General features: G+C 46.6%; 1 protein-coding gene across 1 annotated transcript; it reads right to left on the bottom strand.

Annotated features, from left to right (window-relative positions):
- Positions 1 to 15,417: 15,417 nt before the first annotated feature.
- On the bottom strand, positions 15,418 to 20,733 carry LOC113983387 (maestro heat-like repeat-containing protein family member 6). Its single transcript, XM_027712444.2, has 15 exons — positions 20,473 to 20,733; positions 20,166 to 20,230; positions 19,467 to 20,051; positions 19,135 to 19,283; positions 18,724 to 18,871; positions 18,325 to 18,512; positions 18,099 to 18,236; positions 17,809 to 17,923; positions 17,500 to 17,637; positions 17,066 to 17,245; positions 16,786 to 16,941; positions 16,527 to 16,628; positions 16,305 to 16,407; positions 16,049 to 16,105; positions 15,418 to 15,748 (listed from the first exon to the last, which is right to left on the bottom strand). Exons 1-15 carry the CDS (start codon positions 20,597 to 20,599, stop codon positions 15,552 to 15,554), a joined length of 2,448 nt encoding a protein of 815 aa, XP_027568245.2. The 5' UTR covers positions 20,600 to 20,733; the 3' UTR covers positions 15,418 to 15,551.
- Positions 20,734 to 21,873: the final 1,140 nt, after the last annotated feature.

The following is a 21,873-nucleotide window of genomic DNA, read 5'->3' as shown; positions in this document are numbered from 1 at the left end:
GAAGATTTGGGTTGGAAGGGACTTTAAAATGGACCTTAAAGCCCACCCAGTGCCACCCCCTGCCATGGGCAGGGACACCTTCCACTAGCCCAGGTTGCTCCAACCTGGCCTTGGACACTCCCAGGGATCCAGGGGCAGCCACAGCTTCTCTGGGAATTCCATTCCAGCCCCTCCCCACCCTCCCAGCCAGGAATTCATTCCCAATCTCCCATCTCTCCCTGCCCTCTGGCAGTGGGAAGCCATTCCCTGTGTCCTGTCCCTCCATCCCTTGTCCCCAATCCCTCTCCAGCTCTCCTGGAACCCCTTTAGATCCTAAGCCTTTAGCCCCTGGAAAGGGCTCCAGGTTCTCCTGAGCCTCATCTTCTCCAGGCTGCAATTAATAACTCATAATTATTACCAGCCATCATTCAAACAAATCTATTTTTTTATTACTTTTAAACAATAGTGACCTCTCCCTGCTTATTCCCAATCCACAGGACCACTTTCCATCCTGGAAGAAGGAGCCAGACCCATGGGATTTTCCAGCAGGAGCCACTATCCCTCTGTTATATGTTTAAAGACACCCTTGGAGGAGAAGAAGAGATTCAGAGGCTGAGAAACCCTCCAGAGGGAGCTGGAAAAGTCTGAGGGTGAGGTGGGAAGAGCCCTTTTGCCCCTGATTCATCATTCCAAGCAAGTGCCATCCCATCATCAGCTGGGAGTGGGATGAGAGCTCGGGAGCTGTGCCAAAGCAGCCTGGATACATCTCAATTTTAGTTCTGGATACATCTCAATTTTAGTTTGCTGGGTTTTTTTAGGAGATGCTTCTGAATTAATAACCTAACAGGGTGTGTTTTCCCCCCCCCCCCCTTCCCTCAGCAGATGTCTGGAAAAGAAGGAGATATGGAAAGGAGGAGGGAGTGTGGGAATATCAAAGGAAGGAGAGGAACAGGCTGGGATTGGGTTTGTTTGATGATTCCTCAAACATCCATGTCCCTTTGGGGGATTGGTGCAAAGCAGTGCAGGGATTGATTAATCATTGATTAATTGGTGTAAAGCAGGGCAGGGATTGATTAAACACCAACCCTGGCACGGCCTCAGGCTGGGAGGGGGACAAAGGAACAGGATATTTGGCTTGGCAAAGTGTTGCTGCCAGGAATTCCTTGGCACTTGGAATCCCACAACGGTTTGGGTGGGAAGGGACCTTAAAGATCAACCAGTGCAACCCCCTGCCACGGGCAGGGACACCTTCCACTAGATCAGGGATGCCAGGACAGGGATCAGGAATGCTTCCAGGGATCCAGGGGCAGCCACAGCTTCTCTGGGAATTCTATTCCAGGGCCTCCCCACCCTCCCAGACAGGAATTCCTTCCCAATATCCTATCTAAATGGACCCTCCATGCAGTGAAGTATCAGGAAAGTGTAAAACTGGCATTTCTCTTGTTCCAAAATGCAGCGGCTGACAGGCTAAACCTGTCCTAAAGCAGCTCCTGTGAGTGAATTCCAGGCTAAACCTGTCCTAAAGCAGCTCCTGTGAGTGAATTCCAGGCTAAACCTGTCCTAAAGCAGCTCCTGTGAGTGAATTCCAGGCTAAACCCTGTCCTAAAGCAGCTCCTGTGCCAGAATTCCAAGTCAAACCCTGTCCTAAAGCAGCTCCTGTGCCAGAATTCCAGGTCAAACCCTGTCCTAAAGCAGCTCCTGTGCCAGAATTCCAGGTTAAACCCTGTCCTAAAGCAGCTCCTGTGCCAGAATTCCAGGTCAAACCCTGTCCCAAAGCAGCTCCTGTGCCCACATTCCCTCCTGGCTTTGCCCCTGGCAGTGCAAAGCTGCCCAAAGTGCTTCCTTGCTCCAGATCCCAGCAATAAACTGCTGGATAAAAAGGAAAAGGGAGACAATCCAACCCCCAGAGAGCAGAGAAATTCCACCTCCAGGGCAAACAGCCCCATTCCTGCAGCTCCTCCACCTGGGAATGCTCACTTAGTTCCTAAGTCCCATTCCAGGCTCCCGAACTGGGAAGACCTTCCAGTTCCCGGCTCAGGGGGCAGCTGGAAGCTGCTCAGGGCAGATTTGGGATGGGCTGGGATGGGTGGGATCCATCCAGGAGGGAACCAGCCCCATCCTCCTCCTCTCCCCTCCTCCTGCCCCTCATTCCCACCCCTCTCCCTTTTCCCAAGAGCTCCTCAGAGGGGGCAGAAGGCACAACTGGGATGCCAAAGATCCCTTTATTTTATGACTCCTGGGGAGTCATAATATTATATATATTATATTTTATTATATATATATATATAGTATATAATATTTTATTGTATATAATATTTTATTACATATAATATTATATATTATTATAGTTTATATACAATATATAAAATTTAATATATAATATATATAATATTTAATTATAATATTATAGTATAATATTATATATTATATATGGTATTATTTTATTATATATAATATTACATATTATATTTTATATATAATATATAAATATATAATGTATATAAAATATATAATTATATTATATTATAATATTATATTATATATTATATATAATATTATGTAATATATAATATTATGTATAATATTGTATATATATACTATAATATATTATATAAAATATTAAATGTTATATATATTATAACTCTTTAAAATGAGCTGCTAAAAACCATCTTGACCTCCAGAGTTAAACCCCAAGTAGTGGGTTATAAACAGGTCCATGTGAGTTATAAACCATTTGCTCCATTTTGCCTCCTTCAGCACTTTGAAAACTCAGGAATTCTTTGTTTAAATCACGCCTGGGTTATGACTTTTTATGTCTTTATCAATTAAATAATTAACTTCTGCCGGCCTGGCCTCTCCAACCCCTTTTCCTGCTCCGAGGATCAATAGCTGATGGTGCTTCTGGACATTTACATGTATAAATTAGAGAGTTATTAATTAATGTGCATTCTTGAAAGGCACAAAAAAAGCCTTATTCTTAGCAGGAATTTGCAAATAGAAAAACGTGTTAAAATACAGACTCCAAAAACTAATTTGCTTTTTGAGCCTCTGCCTTTTCAACAGTCGAGAATAAAATTCAGGGCCTTAAATCAGTGCAGTTATTAGGAATATTTGTCATCCAAATGGGAGCTGGACAAGCAAATTAACTTCCAAAAGGAGGAGCCATCTAATTAAAACAGCAGCAAAGAAACCCTGGAATTTCCAAGGTGGGATCCAGCAGCAAATTCCTGCTTCAGGAATTTAGTTATTTTTGGGTAGGGGGTGTTCAAGAAAGAGAGAAATCCCTTTATGGGGTGGAAATTCCGCAGGGAATTCAAGGGCAACGTGAAGTATTTTAATTTTAATTGGAATTTGGATTGGAATGACACGGCTCCCATAGGCAGTAGGGCAAGACTTGGAGAAATAGAGGAATTTTGGAATAACTAGTTGTGTTCCCAGCACTTCCACTGTGGGAATGGGCAAAAAAAAATAACAATGATTTTTGCCACAAGCTGTGTAAAAATGGTGATAAATTTTGCCACAAGTTGTGTAAAAATGGTGATAATTTTTGCCACAAGTTGTATAAAAATGGTGATAATTTTTGCCACAATTTGTGTAAAAATGGTGATAATTTTTTTGCCACAAGGTGTGTAAAAATGGTGATGATTTTTGCCACGAGTTGTGTGAAAATGGTGATAAGTTTTGCCACAAGTTGTGTAAAAGTGGTGATGATTTTTGCCACAAGTTGTGTAAAAGTGGTGATAATTCTTGCCACAAGCTGTGTAAAAATGGTGATAATTTTTGCCACAAGTTGTGTAAAAATGGAGATGATTTTTGCCACAAGTTGTGTAAAAATGGAGATGATTTTTGCCACAAGTTGTGTAAAAATGGTGATAATTTTTGCCACAAGTTGTGTAAAAATGGAGATGATTTTTGCCACAAGTTGTATAAAAATGATGATAATTTTTGCCACCAGTTCATCCTGAGGGTCTCTGTCAAGACCTCAAGAGGAAAGTGGGAAGAGGGAAGGAAATTATTTGATTCACTACAAGGAGCAGGAGATGAAAGGATTTTAAAATCCATATTTATATATATATATGTATATATTCAATTCCCATTTCAAATAGAAAATCCCAGGAAGCAACCCTTATAATTCTTATAACAATTATATACAATAAGAATTATATATAATTATATTTTATTATATTTTATTATATATATTATATAAATTTATGCATTATATATAATTATATATAATAAGAATTATATATAATAAGAATTATTATATAATTGTTATAAGAACTATTCTATAAGAATTAATATAAGAGTATATATTATATAAATATATACTATAATTATATTTTATATATTATATATTATGTGTTATTATATATTATATAATTATATATTATATATGATATAATTATATTATATATTATATATTCTTATTATATAAGAATTAAATATTATAAGAATTATTATATGAGAATTATTATATAAGAATTATTATAATTATTATATGATTATTATAAGAATTATTATATAATTCTTATAAGAATTATAACCCCCATCTCAGCCCAAATTGGGACAGATCTAAAGGAGGGGGTTAAATTACACTGATAAATCCATCTTTTCTGGATCCATCCATAAAAGAGCTTGGAAAAATTCCATTGCCAGCTCTCGGTTTCGCAGCCTGGATTCATCTCCTGCCACAGGAATTCCAGATGTTGGAAGGTAATAAAGAGCTTTAATACAACCAGCAGCCAGGTTGGAGATCAGAGATGAGGGATAAGGGATGATAAATACACAGTTTTATTAATAATAAAGCCAAATATGAAGACACGCCGTGGAGGTTTTAACGTGGCACGGCCAGAGGATGGATCCGATCCTGCCGGGAATAATCGTGACGAGGGAAATAAAGGTTTAAAAACAGAGCAGGGCTGATTTATTCTGGTTCTTTTATTCCTTGTGCCCCCCTGTTTCATAGAATCCCAGAATCAGCTGGGTTGGAAGGGACCTCCGAGATCATCCAGTCCAACCCTTGATCCAACCCCGCCGTGGTTCCCAGCCCATGGCACTGATGCCACATCCAGTCTGTCCTTAAACACCTCCAGGGACGGAGAATCCCCCCCTTCCCTGGGCAGCCCATTCCAAGGGCTCAGCACCCTCTCTGCAAAGAAATTCTTCCTGCTCTCCAACCTCCCCCTCCCCTGGCCCAGCTGCAGACCCAGCCCTCTTGTCTTGCTGAGAGTTGCCTGGGAAAAGAGACCAACCCCCCCCGGCTCCCCCCTCCTGGCAGGGAGTTGCAGAGAGTGAGGAGGTCTCCCCTGAGCCTCCTCTTCTCCAGGCTGAGCCCCCCAGCTCCCTCAGCCTCTCCTCCCAGCACTTGTGCTCCAGTCCCTTCCCCAGCCTCGTTGCTCTCCTCTGGCCCTGCTCCAGCCCCTCCAGGGCCTTCCTGAGCTGAGGGCCCAGAACTGGACACAGCACTCCAGGGGTGGCCTCCCCAGCGCTGAGTCCAGGGCAGGAATCCCTTCCCTGGCCCTGTTGGCCACCCTGTTCCTGAGCCAGGCCAGGCTCCATTGGCCCTCTTGTCCCCCTGGGCACACTGGGGCTCCTGTTCAGCTCCCTGGCCATCCCCACTCCCAGCTCCCTTCCTGCCTGGCTGCTCTCCAGCCCCTCTGGCCCAGCCTGGAGCTGCCGGGGGTTGTTGTGGCCAAAGGGCAGGACCCGGCCCTTGGCCTGCTTGAACCTCATCCCCTTGGAATCAGCCCATGGATCCAGCCTGGGCAGGTCCCTCTGCAGAGCCCTCCTGCCTTCCAGCTGATGGACACTCCCCCCAGCTTGGTGTCATCTGCAAACTTGCTGATGGTTCCCTCCATCCCCTCAGACCCAGTGTCTGCACACCCAGAAGGAGTCACGTCGTGAAGCTGCGCTGCCCGACTAATTACGCTTCTTTTTGGCGCTCTATTGTGCTTTAATTAAGAACCGTTTGCATTTTCGGAGCGAGCAGACACAGAAAGTTTGCCTTTTTAATTAAAAGCGAAAAGCAAACGAAGCTGTTCCGGGCGGAGCGGGAGCGAAGCTCTGATGAACAGGGGGAGGGCAGGGGAGAAGTTTCAACCCCGGCGAATTTTAATGCCAACAGTGCAAAATGCAACTAATTATCCAGCCATTGATTGTTTGCCGCGGATAAGGAGCTATGACTTCTTTATCAGACGGCCTAATCTCTCCTCTCCTCCCCGGGAATCGCTGGAATTCCGGGATTTCGGGGAGGCACAAAGCCAAGCCGCGCCTTTGTGATGTAAATCAGCGGCATCAGCGGCTTTGAGCAGCGTGAAAATCGGATTTTACGGGGAGAAAACGCTCCTTCCCAGCTGCTGGAAGGAGCCCAGAAATATATTAAAGGTGCTGCTCTGAGGCCGCACCTTAATAAAAAGGTTTGGGGAGGTTTAGCTTTGCAGGAAGAGAGAGAGGGAGAGAGGGATAGAGGGGGATAGAGAGGGATAGAAGTGCTTTTTCCACAGTGCCTCTCCGGAGGGTTGGTGGACCCAGGTGCCCTGGAGATGAGGAATGGGGTGGAAAGAGGATTTTGGCCATAAAACCTCCCTTTCTCTCCCAGACTCTGGGTAGCAAAAGAAAAGGATGCTCGGAGTGAGCAGCTCCGCCTTTCCGAGTGGAAAATCCAGGAGGGAGCAGCTCTGTCTGTCAGTTTGAGGAGTTTTTCCATAGGATTCCCACGGTTTTCAGTGATAAGGAGAACCTCAAGCAGGGATTTCTCTATTCTGGGCAGTGAAATCTTGTGCAAGAGCAGACAAACATCCCAGCTCCTTCTTTTCCCAGGATTTTTAGGTGGTTCAGCAGATTTACACATTTATGGCCTTCACGACGCTCTTCCAGCGCTTCCCAAAGCTCCAGGAACCAGGAGCAGCATTTGATGGCTGTCAAATCTTATTTCTGGGATGCATTCAAAGCGAATTTAAATAAAAAACCCCAACTCCTGAAATGTCATTCTGCGGTAAAAAATCAAAATATTACTTATTGCATATGTAATAATTTATAACAAATTATAATTATAAATCAAATAGATCATAAATGCCTGGCATTGAGAGCAGAGACAAATGATGAAACCTCTGAGCTCTGCAGTCAAAAAGGGGCTTTCCAAAATCACCCATTTTACCCCAAATTACCCATTTTACCCCAAATCACTATTAGACCCACTACCCAAAATTAACATTTAAATTTTCTCCCCCCCCCCTTGTGTTCATAATCTCATAATGATTAAATGATTCCAGTGGTGGAAATTGTGCTTTTAAGGCTGTTTTTGCAGCCTGCAGGGATTTGCTCCTCGCCAGGAGATGTGTCTGGTTTTTATAATTCTCATTTTTGCTGCTTTTTTTATCAGCTTTTACATATCTTGGTATCACCTTTGTCGACAAGTGCAAATGTGGAAAAAGGGGAGGGGAAAAACAGGCAAAGAAATGGAAAAGATAAAAATCCATGGAAGGCAAAATTGGTTTTTTTTTTATATTGGAATCAGCTTAATCAGGTGCCTCATCTTTGGATGCAGGAGGAGAAAAAAAAACCCACAAGTTTAGCTTATTTTTTCTTGCTGGTTTTTAGATTTTAAAAGGAAATCAGATGGTAATAAAAGCTGGTTTGAAAGGGAAAAAAATGCTGTTTTTACATCCCAGCTGTGAAGGCATTTTATTGCCTCGTGTGCACAAAAGGTTCCTCCCTCCCAATAAATGAGTTTAACGTCGTGAGGGATCAGTCTGATTATCCTGGAATCGATCTGATTATTCTTGTGAGGTAAAAAACGGCCTGAATTTCGAAAGAATGGGTTCAGATGGGCAAAAATACAAAAATAAGCAAGTTATTAAAATAGGAATGTAAAAAGTACAGCTACGAACAGAGAGACTTTTAATAGTTTAAAAAAATTATTAGCAATTGACAGTTAAAAAAAAATTTAAAAATTATCAAACCCATCGGAAAAAAATGATAAAAAACCAAAACAAAACATGAAAAAGAAAAGAAAAAAAATGATGATGGGTTTGTTTGGCCCCAGAGATATTGGGAATTAAAGGACACAATCCAATTATTCAGAGATATTGGAATTAAAGGGCACAATCCAGGTGGGATTCACAAAGGGAAAACTGTGATTTGCCTGTGAAATCTGGAGTTAATTATTAGGGAATCTGCTGGAAACAACAGGAAAATGTGGACACAGAAATGGGCAAAAAAGGAATTTATTCTCTGAAAAGGAGGGAATATTTTGCATTGATCCAGAATTGTTAATTTTTAGGATTTATTTGAGTATTGTCCATGTTGTCCAGGCTCCATCCCAGACTAAAATCACCTGGATTTCACTTCCCAATGGATAATTAATGAATATACCAATAAGAGGGTTGTCTTTGGGGGGTTTTATGTGGGTTTTTTATTCATCAGTCACAGCCTTGGAGTTGAGCGGTGGCAAAATTGTCATAAAATCAAAATTTCTGCCAGATTTTTGGGATCAGTTGGGTTGCCCTTCATCAAATATGTTGGGACACCGGATAAGTGGGAAGGCACAGTGGCTTTGACCGGAATATTCTATTTTGGCTGGGGAAAAAAATTCCTGAAGCTTTTTTTTAAAGTGTTTTTATGGCACAGCAACCTGGGCTGGGGGAAGGTGTCCCTGCCCGTGGCAGGGGGTGCCACTGGATGGGCTTTAAAGTCCCTTCTAACCCAAAGCTTTTTAGGATTCTGTGATTTCCCCTGGATCCCTGGAAGTGTCCAAGGCCAGGTTGGGATCCCTGGGATATTGGAAGGTGTCCCTGCCCGTGGCAGGGGGTGGCACTGGATGGGCTTTAAGGTCCCTTCCAACCCTTTTATAGTTGTTCAAACCCTTCCAAACCTTTTTAGGATTCTGTGATTTCCAGGAGTGCCCTGGGAAAGGAATCCCTCTGCTCACTTCTCCACATCCCATTCCATCTCAAAGCAAAGACCTCCAGAGTACAGAAAAATGGGAATTCTGGCTGGTCCTGCTTGATTTGGAGAGTGATAAACTCTACTTTAATTAAAGGGAACCTCCAGGAGAGCTGGGGAGGGATTTGGGAAAAGGGCTGGAGGGACAGGACACAGGGAATGGCTTCAAACTGCCAGAGGACAGGGAGAGATGGGATATTGGGAAGGAATTCCTGGCTGGGAGGGTGGGGAGGGGCTGGAATGGAATTCCCAGAGAAGCTGTGGCTGCCCCTGGATCCCTGGAAGTGTCCAAGGCCAGGTTGGGATCCCTGGGATATTGGAAGGTCTCCCTGCCTGTGGCAGGAGGTGGCACTGGATGGGCTTTAAGGTCCCTTCCAACCCTTTTATAGTTGTTCAAACCCTTCCAAACCTTTTTAGGATTCTGTGATTTCCAGGAGTGACATGGGAAAGGAATCCCTCTGCTCACTTCTCCACATCCCATGCCATCTCAAAGCAAAGACCTCCAGAGTACAGAAAAATGGGAATTCTGGCTGGTCCTGCTTGATTTGGAGAGTGATAAACTCTGCTTTAATTAAAGGGAACCTCCAGGAGAGCTGGGGAGGGATTTGGGAAAAGGGCTGGAGGGACAGGACACAGGGAATGGCTTCCCACTGCCAGAGGACAGGGAGAGATGGGCTTCAGTTATTTCTTTTGCTTTGCCTTGCTCTTAAATTAATACTTTACATTTTTCTGTGCCTTTTGCATTTCCCTCCCAAATCAGCAAAACAATTCCTATAAAGTCTTTTTTTTTTTATTATTTTATTCCTGGACCACCCTCGTGGCGAGAAAATAAAATTCTGATTTAAAAATGGAAATGATTTAAATTTATTAAATAATTTAATAAATATATATATTACAAATAAAATAAATTTATTAAATTTTAAAATTTATTTTTGCTTCCTGACACAATCTACTCGAAAATCAATAAGAATTAAATGATGCACATAAAAATATTATTAAATTTTTATAGGGTTTATTTAAGGGCAGGTTTAATTATTCGAGTTCTTTGGGGGTTTTTTTTGGTGGCAGGAGAAATCTCATAAAAATTAAAGAATAAAAAAAATTTAATGAAGTAATTATTAGAAGAGCAAACAGGCCCAGAAGGGACATTTATTTTGCAGTATAAAGGATTTTTTTTTTTTTTTGGTCTGTGGAAAGGAATAAGATGAAGGTTAATTGAGGAGGGGAAAAAAAAAGTTGGAAAATTCCCAGGTCTGGAAGAAAAAAAAATCAGAGGAATAAATTATTTAATTCAGAGCAAAGAAATCAGAAGAATAATTATTTCATTCAGTGTAAAGAAATCAGAGGAATAAGTTATTTAATTCAGTGTAAAGAAATCAGAGAAATAAGTTATTTAATTCAGAGCAAAGAAATCAGAGGAATAAAGAAATTTAATTCAGAGTAAAGAAATCAGAGGAATAAAGAAATTTAATTCAGAGTAAAGAAATCAGAGGAAAATGTTATTTAATTCAGTGTTAAGAAATCAGAGTAATCAATTATTTAATCCAGTGTTAAAAAATCAGAGTAATCATTTAATCCAGTGCTAAGAAATCAGAGTAATCAGTTATTTATTTCAGAGTAAAGAAATCAGAGTAATCAGTTATTTAATTCAGAGTAAAGAAATCAAAGGAATGAATTATTTAATTAAGAGCAAAGAAATCAGAGGAATAAGTTATTTAATTCAGAGTAAAGAAATCAGAGGAATAAATTATTTAATTCAGTGTAAAAAAATCAGAGGAATAAATTATTTATTCCAGTGTGAAGAAATCAGAGGAATCAGTTAATTTATTTAGTGTATAGAAATCAAAGGAATAAGTTATTTAATTCAGAGTAAAGAAATCAGAGGAATAAAGAAATTTAATTCAGAGTAAAGAAATCAGAGGAAAATGTTATTTAATTCAGTGTTAAGAAATCAGAGTAATCAATTATTTAATCCAGTGTTAAAAAATCAGAGTAATCATTTAATCCAGTGCTAAGAAATCAGAGTAATCAGTTATTTATTTCAGAGTAAAGAAATCAGAGTAATCAGTTATTTAATTCAGAGTAAAGAAATCAAAGGAATGAATTATTTAATTAAGAGCAAAGAAATCAGAGGAATAAGTTATTTAATTCAGAGTAAAGAAATCAGAGGAATAAATTATTTAATTCAGTGTAAAAAAATCAGAGGAATAAATTATTTATTCCAGTGTGAAGAAATCAGAGGAATCAGTTAATTTATTTAGTGTATAGAAATCAAAGGAATAAGTTATTTAATTCAGAGTAAAGAAATCAGAGGAATAAGATATTTAATTGAGAGTAAAGAAATCAAAGGAATCAGTTATTTTATTCAGAGTAAAGAAATCAGAGGAATAAGTTTTTTAATCCAGTGCTAAGAAATCAGAGGAATAAGTTATTTAATTGAGAGTAAATAAATCAAAGGAATAAGTTATTTAATTCAGAGCAAAGAAATCAAAAGAATAAATTATTTAATTCAGTGTAAAGAAATCAGAGGAATCATTTATTTAATCCAGAGTTAAGAAATCAGAGGAATAAGTTGTTTTATTTAGTGTAAAGAAATCAAAAGAATAAATTATTTAATTCAGTGCAAATAAATCAAAGTAATAAGTTATTTAATTCAGTGTAAAGAAATCAGAGGAATCAGTTATTTTATTTAGTGTAAGAAATCAGAGGAATAAGTTATTTAATCCAGTTTTAAGAAACAGAACAATAAGTTATTTAATTCAGTGCTAGGAAATCAAAGGAATAAATTATTTAATTCAGTGTTAAGAAATCAGAGGAATAAGTTATTTAATTCAGAGTAAAGAAATCAGAGGAATCAATTATTTAATTCAGTGTAAAGAAATCAGAGGAATAAGATATTTTATTTAGTGTAAAGAAATCAAAGGAATAAGTTATTTAATTCAGAGTAAAGAAATCAAAGGAATAAGTTATTTTATTCAGTGCTAAGAAATCAGAGGAATAAATTATTTAATCCAGTGTAAAAAAATCAGAGGAATAAGTTATTTTATTTAGTGTAAAGAAACCAAAGGAATAAGTTATTTAATTGAGTGTAAAGGTCTCATGAAAAATAGCCCTGAATTGGGTCCCAAACCTGATCCACGTGGTCCAAAATTATCCCAAGAAAGGCTGGAAGAAGGACAAGGATTGGGCAAGTGAACATGAGATTGGTTTGGAAATGAGAAGGTTTTGATTTGGGGAACTGCATTAAAATAAAAAAAAATAGAAATTTTAATTTTGATGAAATTTAGTTTAATTTTAAAAACTACCAGGATTTCCAAAATTGTCTGGAAAAAGAGGAAAAATCCCTGAGAAATTCATGTTTAGGGAGAAATCCTCCAAGTGGTGGTGGCTGGACCAACACCAGACCTCACCCCAGGGGGGTATTGATGTTGAGTTACTATAATAATATAATATAATATAATATAATATAATATAATATAATATAATATAATATAATATAATATAATATAATATAATATAAATAACATAATATAATATAATATATAATATATATAATATATATAATATATAATATATAATAATATATATAACATAATATAAAATATAATAAAATAATATATAATATAATATATAATATAATATATATAATATAATAAAATAATATATAATAATATATATAATATATATTTATATATTTATATATTTTATATATATAGTATAATATATTATGATATAATATATACTATAGTAAATATATTAAATAGAATAATTTTTTGTGATAAAATGATGGTAAATTAAAATTTTTATATATTATGTGAAATAATGTCATAGTTACACTAAATATGATGAAATAGAGTGAATATAAAATATAATAAATAATAGTAGGTATTTACTAAATACATTTAATAGTATTGATTTAATAGTATTTTAGTAAATATAAAATATACTAAAATATACTAAATAATATAAAAATATACAAATAATATAAAAAACTTTATATTTATAAAATATATATATTTATATATATAAATAATATAAAAAACTACAAAATATGCTAAATAACAATAAATAAACCTCTTTGTTGAAGGGAAAACAAGGGAAGTGAAAGAAAGAGGAAAATTCTTTATCCAGAGGGATGGAGGACATGGATATGTTTGGATCTCACATTATTTTGGTAAATAATTATTAATTAAAAATATTCCATCCACTTTTCCCCTGAGCTTGTCTTTTTTTTTTTCTCCCCACCATATCCTGATGCAGCAGCAGGATGGAAATGCTCCTTCTTTTTTCCAAGCTGGAATGTCATAGGAAAGATTAATTTTGGGATTTCCCATGGCTTGATTTGGAGCAGAACGGCAGCAGAGCATTTAAAATCCCAATCCAGCTGTGCCAGGATCCATAAAGGACATCTGGGAAGGATGGGATACCTGGGAATGATGGGGAATCTGGGAAGGATGGGGTATCTGGGAATGATGGGGAATCTGGGAATGATGGGGAATCTGGGAAGGATGGGGTATCTGGGAAGAATGGGATATCTGGGAAAGATGGGATATCTGGGAAGGGTGGGATATCTGGGAAGGATGGGGAATCTGGGAAGGATGGGACATCTGGGAAGGATGGGACATCTGGGAAGGGTGGGATATCTGGGAAGGATGGAATATCTGGGAAGGATGGGGCAGCTGGGAAGGATGGGATATCTGGGAAGAATGGGGAAGCTGGGAATGATGGGGAATTTGGAAAGGATGGGATATCTGGGAAGGATGGGATATCTGGGAAAGATGGAATATCTGGGAAGGATGGGACATCTGGGAAGGATGGGAATCTGGGAAGGGTGGGATATCTGGGAAGGATGGGATATCTGGGAAGGATGGGGCAGCTGTGAAGGATGGGATATCAAGTGCCACCCCCTGCCATGGGCAGGGACACCTTCCACTGGCCCAGGTGGCTCCAACCTGGCCTTGGACACTTCCAGGGATGCAGGGGCAGCCACAGCTTCTCTGGGAATTCTATTCCAGCCCCTCCCCACCCTCCCAGTCAGGAATTGCATCCCAGCCCTTGGAGCATCTCCGGGGCCTCCTCTGGACTCTCTCCAGCAGTTCCACATCCCTCTGATATCGGCCCCCAGAGCTGGAGGCAGCACTGAGACTCTTCCCAACGATTCCATGGCTATTTAGGGACACCTGGGCTGCTCCAGTGGCAGCACAGCCCCCTCCCGGACCTCACATTCCTCAGTTTTGGTGTTGCTCCCAACAATTTTCGCGGAAGTTCCACGGAGGTTCATCTCCCTGTATTGCCTGAAGGCCCATCCAGGAGCCAGAGGAGCCAGACTTTTTCCCTGGAAAAAAGCTGTGCAAACATCATTCCAAAGGATTCGCAGCCTGTGCCGGGAAGTTTCCTCTGGGCCCAACGACATTTTTAATTCCTGGAGAGCATTTTCATTTTCTCCTGATGAAGCACCTCTAAAGACAGGAACACGGGAGAGTGGGGAAGGGTCAAGAGGCAATTAAGAAAAAAACTCACTTTTCACTGCTGGAAAAAGCAGTTAATTAGATGAAAGAAGTGAAAAAAAAGCAGGAGAGGGAAGAGCTGAGCCGCAATTTGGCAAATTTAAAGAGCTTTCTATCAAACGAATTGATTGGGAGACTAATCATAATCAGGGCTCCTGGATTAGCAGTTAATTGGTGGAATCAATTAATAGTGGTTGTTTTTCACAGCACACTTTCCCCCAGAGCACAGGGATTTCGTTGCAGCCTGTTTTTGGAGATAACAGATGCTGGATTAGGGGCCGGGAATGATTCCCTGTCAATCCAACAGCTCTGTTGGTCCCTCCTTTCAGGAATTTCATTTTTAAGGGATTTTTTTTTTAGTGTCTGAAAGGGTGTTGGTTGAGTTATTTTCATTCCCTTCTTGTTGCCTCTGCACTTTCTCAGTTTTTGATGTTAAAGAACAAATTATTCTCTCAATAAACTTCCGAGTGCTCCCTGCTCCCTCTGAGGAGGGAATAATCCAAGATTATTCATGGAATAATCTCCTCTCCGGAGGTTGGGCAGCAAATTCCTGAGAAATAACAACTCCAAACTTCAAGAAAACTTGGTGGGATTTGTGCTTTAAAGGCAGCTGGGGCTGGGGATGTTCCAGGAGGTGAACACTGGGAATCTGGGATTGCTGGTGCTTCCCCTTTCCCAGTCACTGGGATGGATTTCATGGAAAGATAAAGACGGGGTCAGATCCAGGGGTTCAGGATAACAAGTCGCTCTGTGCTATTTTGATAATTATTTTTAATTTTAATTTTAATTTAATTTTAATTGATTTCTTATTATTCTATCAGCAAATGTCATGCTACGTATTTAAATGATCCAGGGGTTCAGAATAATGAGCTCCCATGTTCCTCTGGGGGTGTGTGCCCACGGTGCAGGGGGCAAAAGAGAGGCAGGAGCGGGCCCGTGAGCTGCAGGGCTGAGGGTTTGTGCCCTTTCAGTTGCACCAAGACACAGATAAGGGGAGAAAGCCAGGGTTTATTAACATCAGGGGAAGGGGAAGGATGAAGTGGGGTCAGGAGAAGGGAATGGAAGGAGGGAGCCGTCCCTGAGGCTGCAGAGGCCAGGAGCTGCCTGGCCTTGCGGGCTGGCTCAGTTGGGTCCAACATCAGCTGGAGCTGCAGCCGCGCTGAGAAGTGGTCCCTGGGCTGTGGTGGGGGGCTGTTGCAGGGACATTGGTCGTCTCAGCGGAGCAGGTGGAGTTCTCATGGCCCGGCTGTAAGTGTCCACGAGTGCAGCTCTCATGTTGGAGACAGAGGGGCAGTCGTCCTCGCTCATGGCTGTAAGGCCTGGAAGAGAGAGGAAGGGAGCCGGGGTCAGAGAGTGGCTGTGCAGGGACCCCAGGAGCCCCTCCTGCCAGGGCCATGCCAGGCAGCTCTTGGCACAGCCAGGAGGGAGCAGGGGCCAAGGGGATGAGCGGGAAAGTTCTGGGCACCAATGGGCACCCTGCCCCTGCCATGTGTGTGTGCTCTGGCCATGGTGTGCAGGGAGCAGAGCCCTGTGCAGGCAGGGCAGGGATTGCAGCTCCCTGCCCAGGGTCTGTGCTGGTCCCCGGCAGCCCCCAGGGAGGCCTCTCTGCCCTCACTCACCCTTGAGGATGGGCCACAGGTCTTGCTGCCACTCCCTCATGTGCCAGCCGGCGACCCCTGGGAACACAGAGGCTGTCAGGGCCCAGGGGCTCCGCATCAGGAGGCCCCGGGGCTGGGCTGGCAGAGGGCGGCAGCAGCCGCCAGGGCACTCGGGGCTCCCCAGCACATCCCTGGGCCCATCGTGCTGCCGCTGCAGCAGCCGGGGCTGGGGCCGAGCTGCAGCGGGGCGGGGAGGGACCGCGGCCTCGGGGCTCACCCATGAACCTGACGGCCGCCTCTCGCAGGGGCTCCTGTGGGCTCTGCAGGTAGGGCAGGGCCTGCTGCAGGTGCTCGCCCCTTCGGCTCCTGTCCTTCTCCATCTGCAGAGAGTAGGGGGGTGTCTGTGGTTGCAGCAGTGGGCAGGGGCACAGGGCCAGCCGGCACACTGCACACTGGGGGCTTCTCCAGCCTGGGGCTGGGCCTTTGCACTCATCCTTACCAGGCAGTCACAGAATCTGAAGGGCTGCTCTGTCTCCAGCAGCTGCTCCAGGTCCTTCCTCTGGAGGAAGCTTGTAGCCCAGAGCAGTGCTTCCCGAGCGGCCTGCAGAGCAGCAGAGAGCGGGACATGGCACCGCAGCCCAGGGCACAGCCCCTGTGTCCCTGCTCCAAGGGCAGCAGGAGGCCTGAGCCCTTGAGGTCCCAGGGCAGGAGGCAGCCCAGCCCCTGCCCCGGGGACACCAGAGCCCAGCAGTGCTCACCTCTGCCACGCGCTGGTTCTCGTCGTGCCAGCGGAAGAACAGTGGGACCAGGCTCTGGCGCACCTGCATCTCCCAGGGCTCTGTTCCCTCTTCCGCCAGCACCTCCATCACCTCTCGGAAGAGGCGAATGGAGAGCAGCTGCACGTGGCTGTTGTCCTGGGGCCAAAGAAGAAAAAAGACCTCAGCACTGCCTGCTCCAGGCCCTCCAGGCCCAGACCTGAAACTCCACCGAGTTTCCTGGCAGCACCCAGTGCCTGTGGCTGGGGGCACAGAGCCTTACGTTGTCAAAGACTGGCCGGAGCGCCTCAGCCAGCCCCGGGGCAGTGGAGCTGAGTCCCTTCCTGTCTTCCTCATCCTGGAGCACATTCAGGAACAGGGAGAGGGTCATCCTGACCAGCTCTCCATCTCCATCACGCAGCAGCTCCAGGAGGGGCTCAGACAGGCTGCAGATGCTTTTGGCCTGTGGGGAACAGAAGGCTGTGCTGGGAAGCCCTGAACAGCTGCCCCACCAACCCCATTCTGGCAGTGCAAACCCACGCTGCTGCCCTGGGGCCCAGAGGCCAAAGGCCTGTCCCACAGGGCCTGGGCAGCTGGAGAGGGAGGCAGGAGATCTGGCAGCAGCTGCCACAGCTCCCGAAGCCCAGCCAAGGCCAAGCCACTGCCCTCTCCAGCCCCAGGCTGCCCGTGTGGCTTCAGCCCCTGCCCCCTTCTCACCATGGAGGGATCCCCGCTGAGCACCAGGAGCCCTCGCAGAGCCAGGCGCCGCCTCTCTGGGCACTGGCTCTGCAGGTGCCTTGCCAGGATCTGCAGGACACTGTCATCACCTGCGCTCACGTCCAAATAGTTGAGGACCTGGAAGGCAGAGAGCAGTGCCGGGGTGGGCGGGCGGCAGGAGCGCGGAGCCGGCCAGGGCTGGGCCCAGGCAGCAGCACAGGGCGCAGGCACCGTCCCGGGCAGCTGCGGCTGTGAGAGGGCAGAGAGGGGGAGGCAGCGGGGCCAGGCAGTGCTGGCCATCGGGCTCACCTCGACAAGGAAGGCCAGGGCAGGCAGCTCCCAGCGGGGCCCCTCCCTGCTGAGCAGCCCCAGCAGGTGCCTTGCCAGCGGGCCATAGGAGGGGACCAACACGTGGCGCATCTCCCTGTCAGGGCAAAAAGGGAACCCTTGGTCCTGAGTCGGGTGGGCAAAGCTCTGCCAGCACTGGCTGGGCCGTCCCTTGGGGCCAAGACCCTCTGTCCCACGCCCCCAGGGGCTGTGTGGGCTGCCCCGTGCCCAGGGCAGAGATGCCAGGGGCAGCGGGGACAAGGCTGTCTCACCTGGCCAGCAGCCCCACCGCGTAGTGGTGGGTGTCAGCAGAGAGGAGCGCGTCCCAGCCACGCTTGCGCTCCACTGACACCAGCTCCTGGTCCCACTGCAGCCGGCAGAGCAGGGCCCGGATGGTCTGCACCACAAAGCTGTGTGCAGAGCAAAGGCCATGTCAGGCTGGGAGCCCTGGCCCCAGCCCCGAGGGCACGGCAGGGAGAGGGGACGGGCATGGAGCACCTGTTGGGGTGGGTGGGAAGGCCGTGTAGCTCCTGGCATCCCCTCCAGAAGGTGCTGACCTCCTGTGGCATCTGCTCAGTGCTCATAGAAACTTGGCAGAGCAGAGCCAGGAGGAGACAAGGGGCATAATCAAACAGTGCATCTTGGCACTGGGGCTCCTGGACCATCAGCCACAGGGCCAGGGTTGCCTGCAAGAAAGCCACGTGGAGACACCATCAGTGCCCAGAGGGAGGGAGAGGCCAGGGAGAGCCAGGGGGAGCAGCCGGCCTGCTGCCCCTGAACCTGCCCCTCAGCCCCATTTGCAGCCCAAGGCCTGAGGGAGATGCAAGGGTGGGGGAAGATGGAGAGTCGCTGGAGAGGCGACGTGGGGAGGAGCAAAGGCCACTTCCAGAAACTCACAGCCAGGGCAAAGACGTCCATGTGGTCCCCGCTGGAGGTGGACACGCTGTGCAGTGGCCAGTCCTCCATCACCCCGAGCAGCGTTGGCAGCACCTTGTGTGCTGTGGTGGCCGAGGAGGCGATGGTCCTCCACAGGATTGCAGCAGCTCTGTGGAGCCAGAGCTCTGGGTCAGGGGGGTTTGGGCCTTGGGAGCTGTGGGGGCCCAGGTGACAGAGCCACGGTGCCTTGAGGGGTAGGGAGGGCACATGGCAGCAGGATCAGGGACTGACATGCCAGGGCTGGGAAGTGGAGGGGCCAGAGGGTGCTGAAATTGTCCACTTGTCTGTCAGACCAGGAGGGACAGGCTGGATGGGGTGCTGGGTTGTAAAGGCTGGTGAGCCCTGAGGCAGCAAAGCAGCTGGGCCCTGTACCTGTCACACATTGGGGCACAGTGCAGGAGAGTCGTCACCACGTGCCCAGGGTGTGCGTGGGCCAGCCTGCGGATGGCAATGGGCGGCCTGACCTCTGGAGACTCCCGGCACGTGAGCCACTGGTGGATGGATCTGACACTGGCTGGCACCTGGAGGGGAGTGGGAGACACTTGGAGAGCTGCCAGAGCCAGCAGCTTGCCCAGCTTGCCGCAGGAAGGGCTTCCCTTCCCACCACACTGTGCTGGCCTCAAAGGCTCTGGGGGCCCAGCAGAGCCGGCTTGAGGGTCCACAAGACCCCTGGGAGGCTCAAGCCCTGGCCACAGGCTGCTTACTTCATTCACATTGGAGACAGTTTTCTCCTCCAAAATGTCCAGACTGGGAGCATCAGTGACACTGTCCATGGGCAGGCAGTCGGTGTCTGCGATGCTCTCAGTCGTGGCGTCAGCCTTGGCCCCGACATCTGTTGGTGCCGTGTCAGAGCTTGTCTCGGTGTCGGTCAGTGCCGTGTCAAAAGTGGCTGTGCCATCCGTCAGTGCCGTGTCAGAGGTGGCTGTGGCCTCGAGAGGTGCAGTGTCAGTGGCTTCTGTGCCCTCAAGTGGTGCCATGTCCGAGTTTGCTGTGCCATTAACCGGTGTCTGGTCAGAGGTGTCTGTGCCATCAACCGGTGCCGTGTCACAGGTGGCTGCGCAATCAATGGCTGCCATGGTGGTGGTGTCTGTGCCATCAGTTGCTGCCATGTCCAAGGTTGCTGTGCCATCCATGGGTGCCATGTCACCGCTGGCTGCACAGTCCCTCGGTGCAGTGCTGACATCCGGCTCCACCTCGAGCTCGGCTGCGCTGGTGTCAGGCTGTGCCGGGAGCTCGGGCGGTGCGGTCGTGGCTGTTCTGCGCCGAACTCCCACGAATTTCAGCAACCTCTGCAGGAGAAGAAAGGGCAGGGAAGAGAGGGAAGTGGCATGGAGTGCTCTGACAGCGGTGCCAGGCGGAGCAGGGACAGCAGGCCCAGCCCAGGGAGGGATGGCTGCAGGTACCTGAACTGCCCTGCGCAAGCGGCCACGGGCGCGGTCCTGCTCTTCTGGGCGGTCCCGGCCTGGATCTGGCAAAGAGCGAGCGCAGTCAGAGCTGAGGGGCCGCGGGAGAGGCCAGAGAACACAGCCCAGCCCTGTGCTCCACAGGCAGGGCCGGCCCTGGGATGCCCAGGGGATGGAGCACGGATGCCGGGGGGATCAGCCTTGGGCCCCCCTTTCCCCCTCCCTTTCCCTGGCCATGTCCAGAGGGGACGGCAAGGGGCCCAGCTGGCTGCAGCCACCATCCCTGTGGCCCAGCTCCAGCACTCACCCTGCTGCAGTGGCTGGAAGTGCTGCACCTCCTCCTCCGCCTCCTGTGCTGGGCCAGCTCCAGGGCCTCTCCTGTTCTTCCTGTTCCTCCGGAGCAGCCGGCACAGGCCGAAGCATCCCCCCGCCATGGCACAGTCTGGTGTTGAGGGCACCTGCGGGGGAGAAACCTGGGAAAAACCCCTGGCGGCCAAGTGTGACACAATGGCCTGTGGGGCTCCTGCCACAGGGACTGGGGATGTTTTGGAAAAGCCCCTGGTGGCAAAGTCTCAAAAAACAGCCTCAAGGGCTGCTGCCACAGGCACTGGTGACTCCTCGGAAAAGCTCCAGGGCACCAAGGCCCGTGGCCTGGCCTCAAGGGCCACTCCCACAGGGAGTGGGGTCACCTCAGAAATGCTCCGGGTCCCCAACTCCTGTGCTGTGGCCTCGAGGGAAGTTGATCGAAAAAGAACTCTCAGAAACGCTCCTGGTCGATGAGAAAGGAGTTGGCTGCGAGGAGGCTCCTCACAGCACCGCTCTGTCCCGTCCTGCCCAGTCGCCCGCTCCGAGCACGGTGGCGTGGCCGCGTTGCCGCCAACACCTTTATCCCCACGGGTCACAAAGGACACCGGCCCATCCCCTGGGCGACGGCCACCGTGTCACAAAGGGCCCTGTGACACACTGCCATGGGCCCTGGGGCCTCCCCCAGCCCGGCCAACCTGCCCCAGCTCGGAAGGAATCCATTCCCAAAAGCAGCTGCAGCTGGATGTGGGGCTGTAGGAGCTGTGGGTGTTACAGGGCAGTGTCCTCACTGTCCCTGCTGGGTCAGGGGTTCCAGGAGCTGTGTGTTGTTCCAGTTTTCCCTGACAGCCACTCCAGGGCTTCCCCAGGTGGCTGCTGGGGCTGCACTGAGGGACACGACCCCACCCCACCTCTGTGAGGTTCTACCCATCCTTTCCCCCTCCACCCCCTCCCCACACAAGGTGGTTCTGACCCCATAATCCCTGATCTGGTGTCTAACAGTTCCTCAAAACTGGTATTTCTTTCAGAGAATCATCAATAAATGGTTCAAATGGTATCAATCTCAGTCACAAGGAACCCCATTTCTGGCTGGCCACGGCAAGGCCAGGAATGTCCACACCAGCCAGCCCAGGAGACGCAGAGATGTGTTAGACCATCATGACCTCAACAACTCTGATTTTCCAAATTAAACCCAACAATTATCTTTCCATAATTCCCATGGAGCCAAGTCTCTGGTGTCCAGTTCCTACAGGAACTGAGATTTGGGCTGTCCCGGGCTCTTCGAAGAGTCACAACATCCATTTTTTTTTGTGATAAAAAGCCTTTTCCTCTACTTCCATTATTGCTTTTCGAGGCTCTGATTTCTAAAGCTGTTATTCATTGGTAGAAATCCAAACTGGTAAAA

The sequence above is a fragment of the Pipra filicauda genome, unplaced genomic scaffold (genome assembly GCF_003945595.2).
Source record: "Pipra filicauda isolate LSUMZ 115617 unplaced genomic scaffold, ASM394559v2 scaffold956_size73061_pilon, whole genome shotgun sequence".
NCBI classification, from domain to species: domain Eukaryota; kingdom Metazoa; phylum Chordata; class Aves; order Passeriformes; family Pipridae; genus Pipra; species Pipra filicauda.
This window is presented reverse-complemented; position numbering and strand designations above follow the sequence as displayed.

Bases quoted from the DNA above. Each gene is read 5' to 3' on its own strand.
- LOC113983387 (XM_027712444.2), bottom strand. From the start codon at position 20,599: ATGGCGGGGGGATGCTTCGGCCTGTGCCGGCTGCTCCGGAGGAACAGG. The intron at 17,924-18,098 runs GTGAGACAGCCT...TTGCCCTGACAG, and splicing joins GCGGTGGGGCTGCTGGCCAG to GGAGATGCGCCACGTGTTGG. The intron at 17,246-17,499 runs GTGAGAAGGGGG...TGTTCCCCACAG, and splicing joins TCAGCGGGGATCCCTCCATG to GCCAAAAGCATCTGCAGCCT.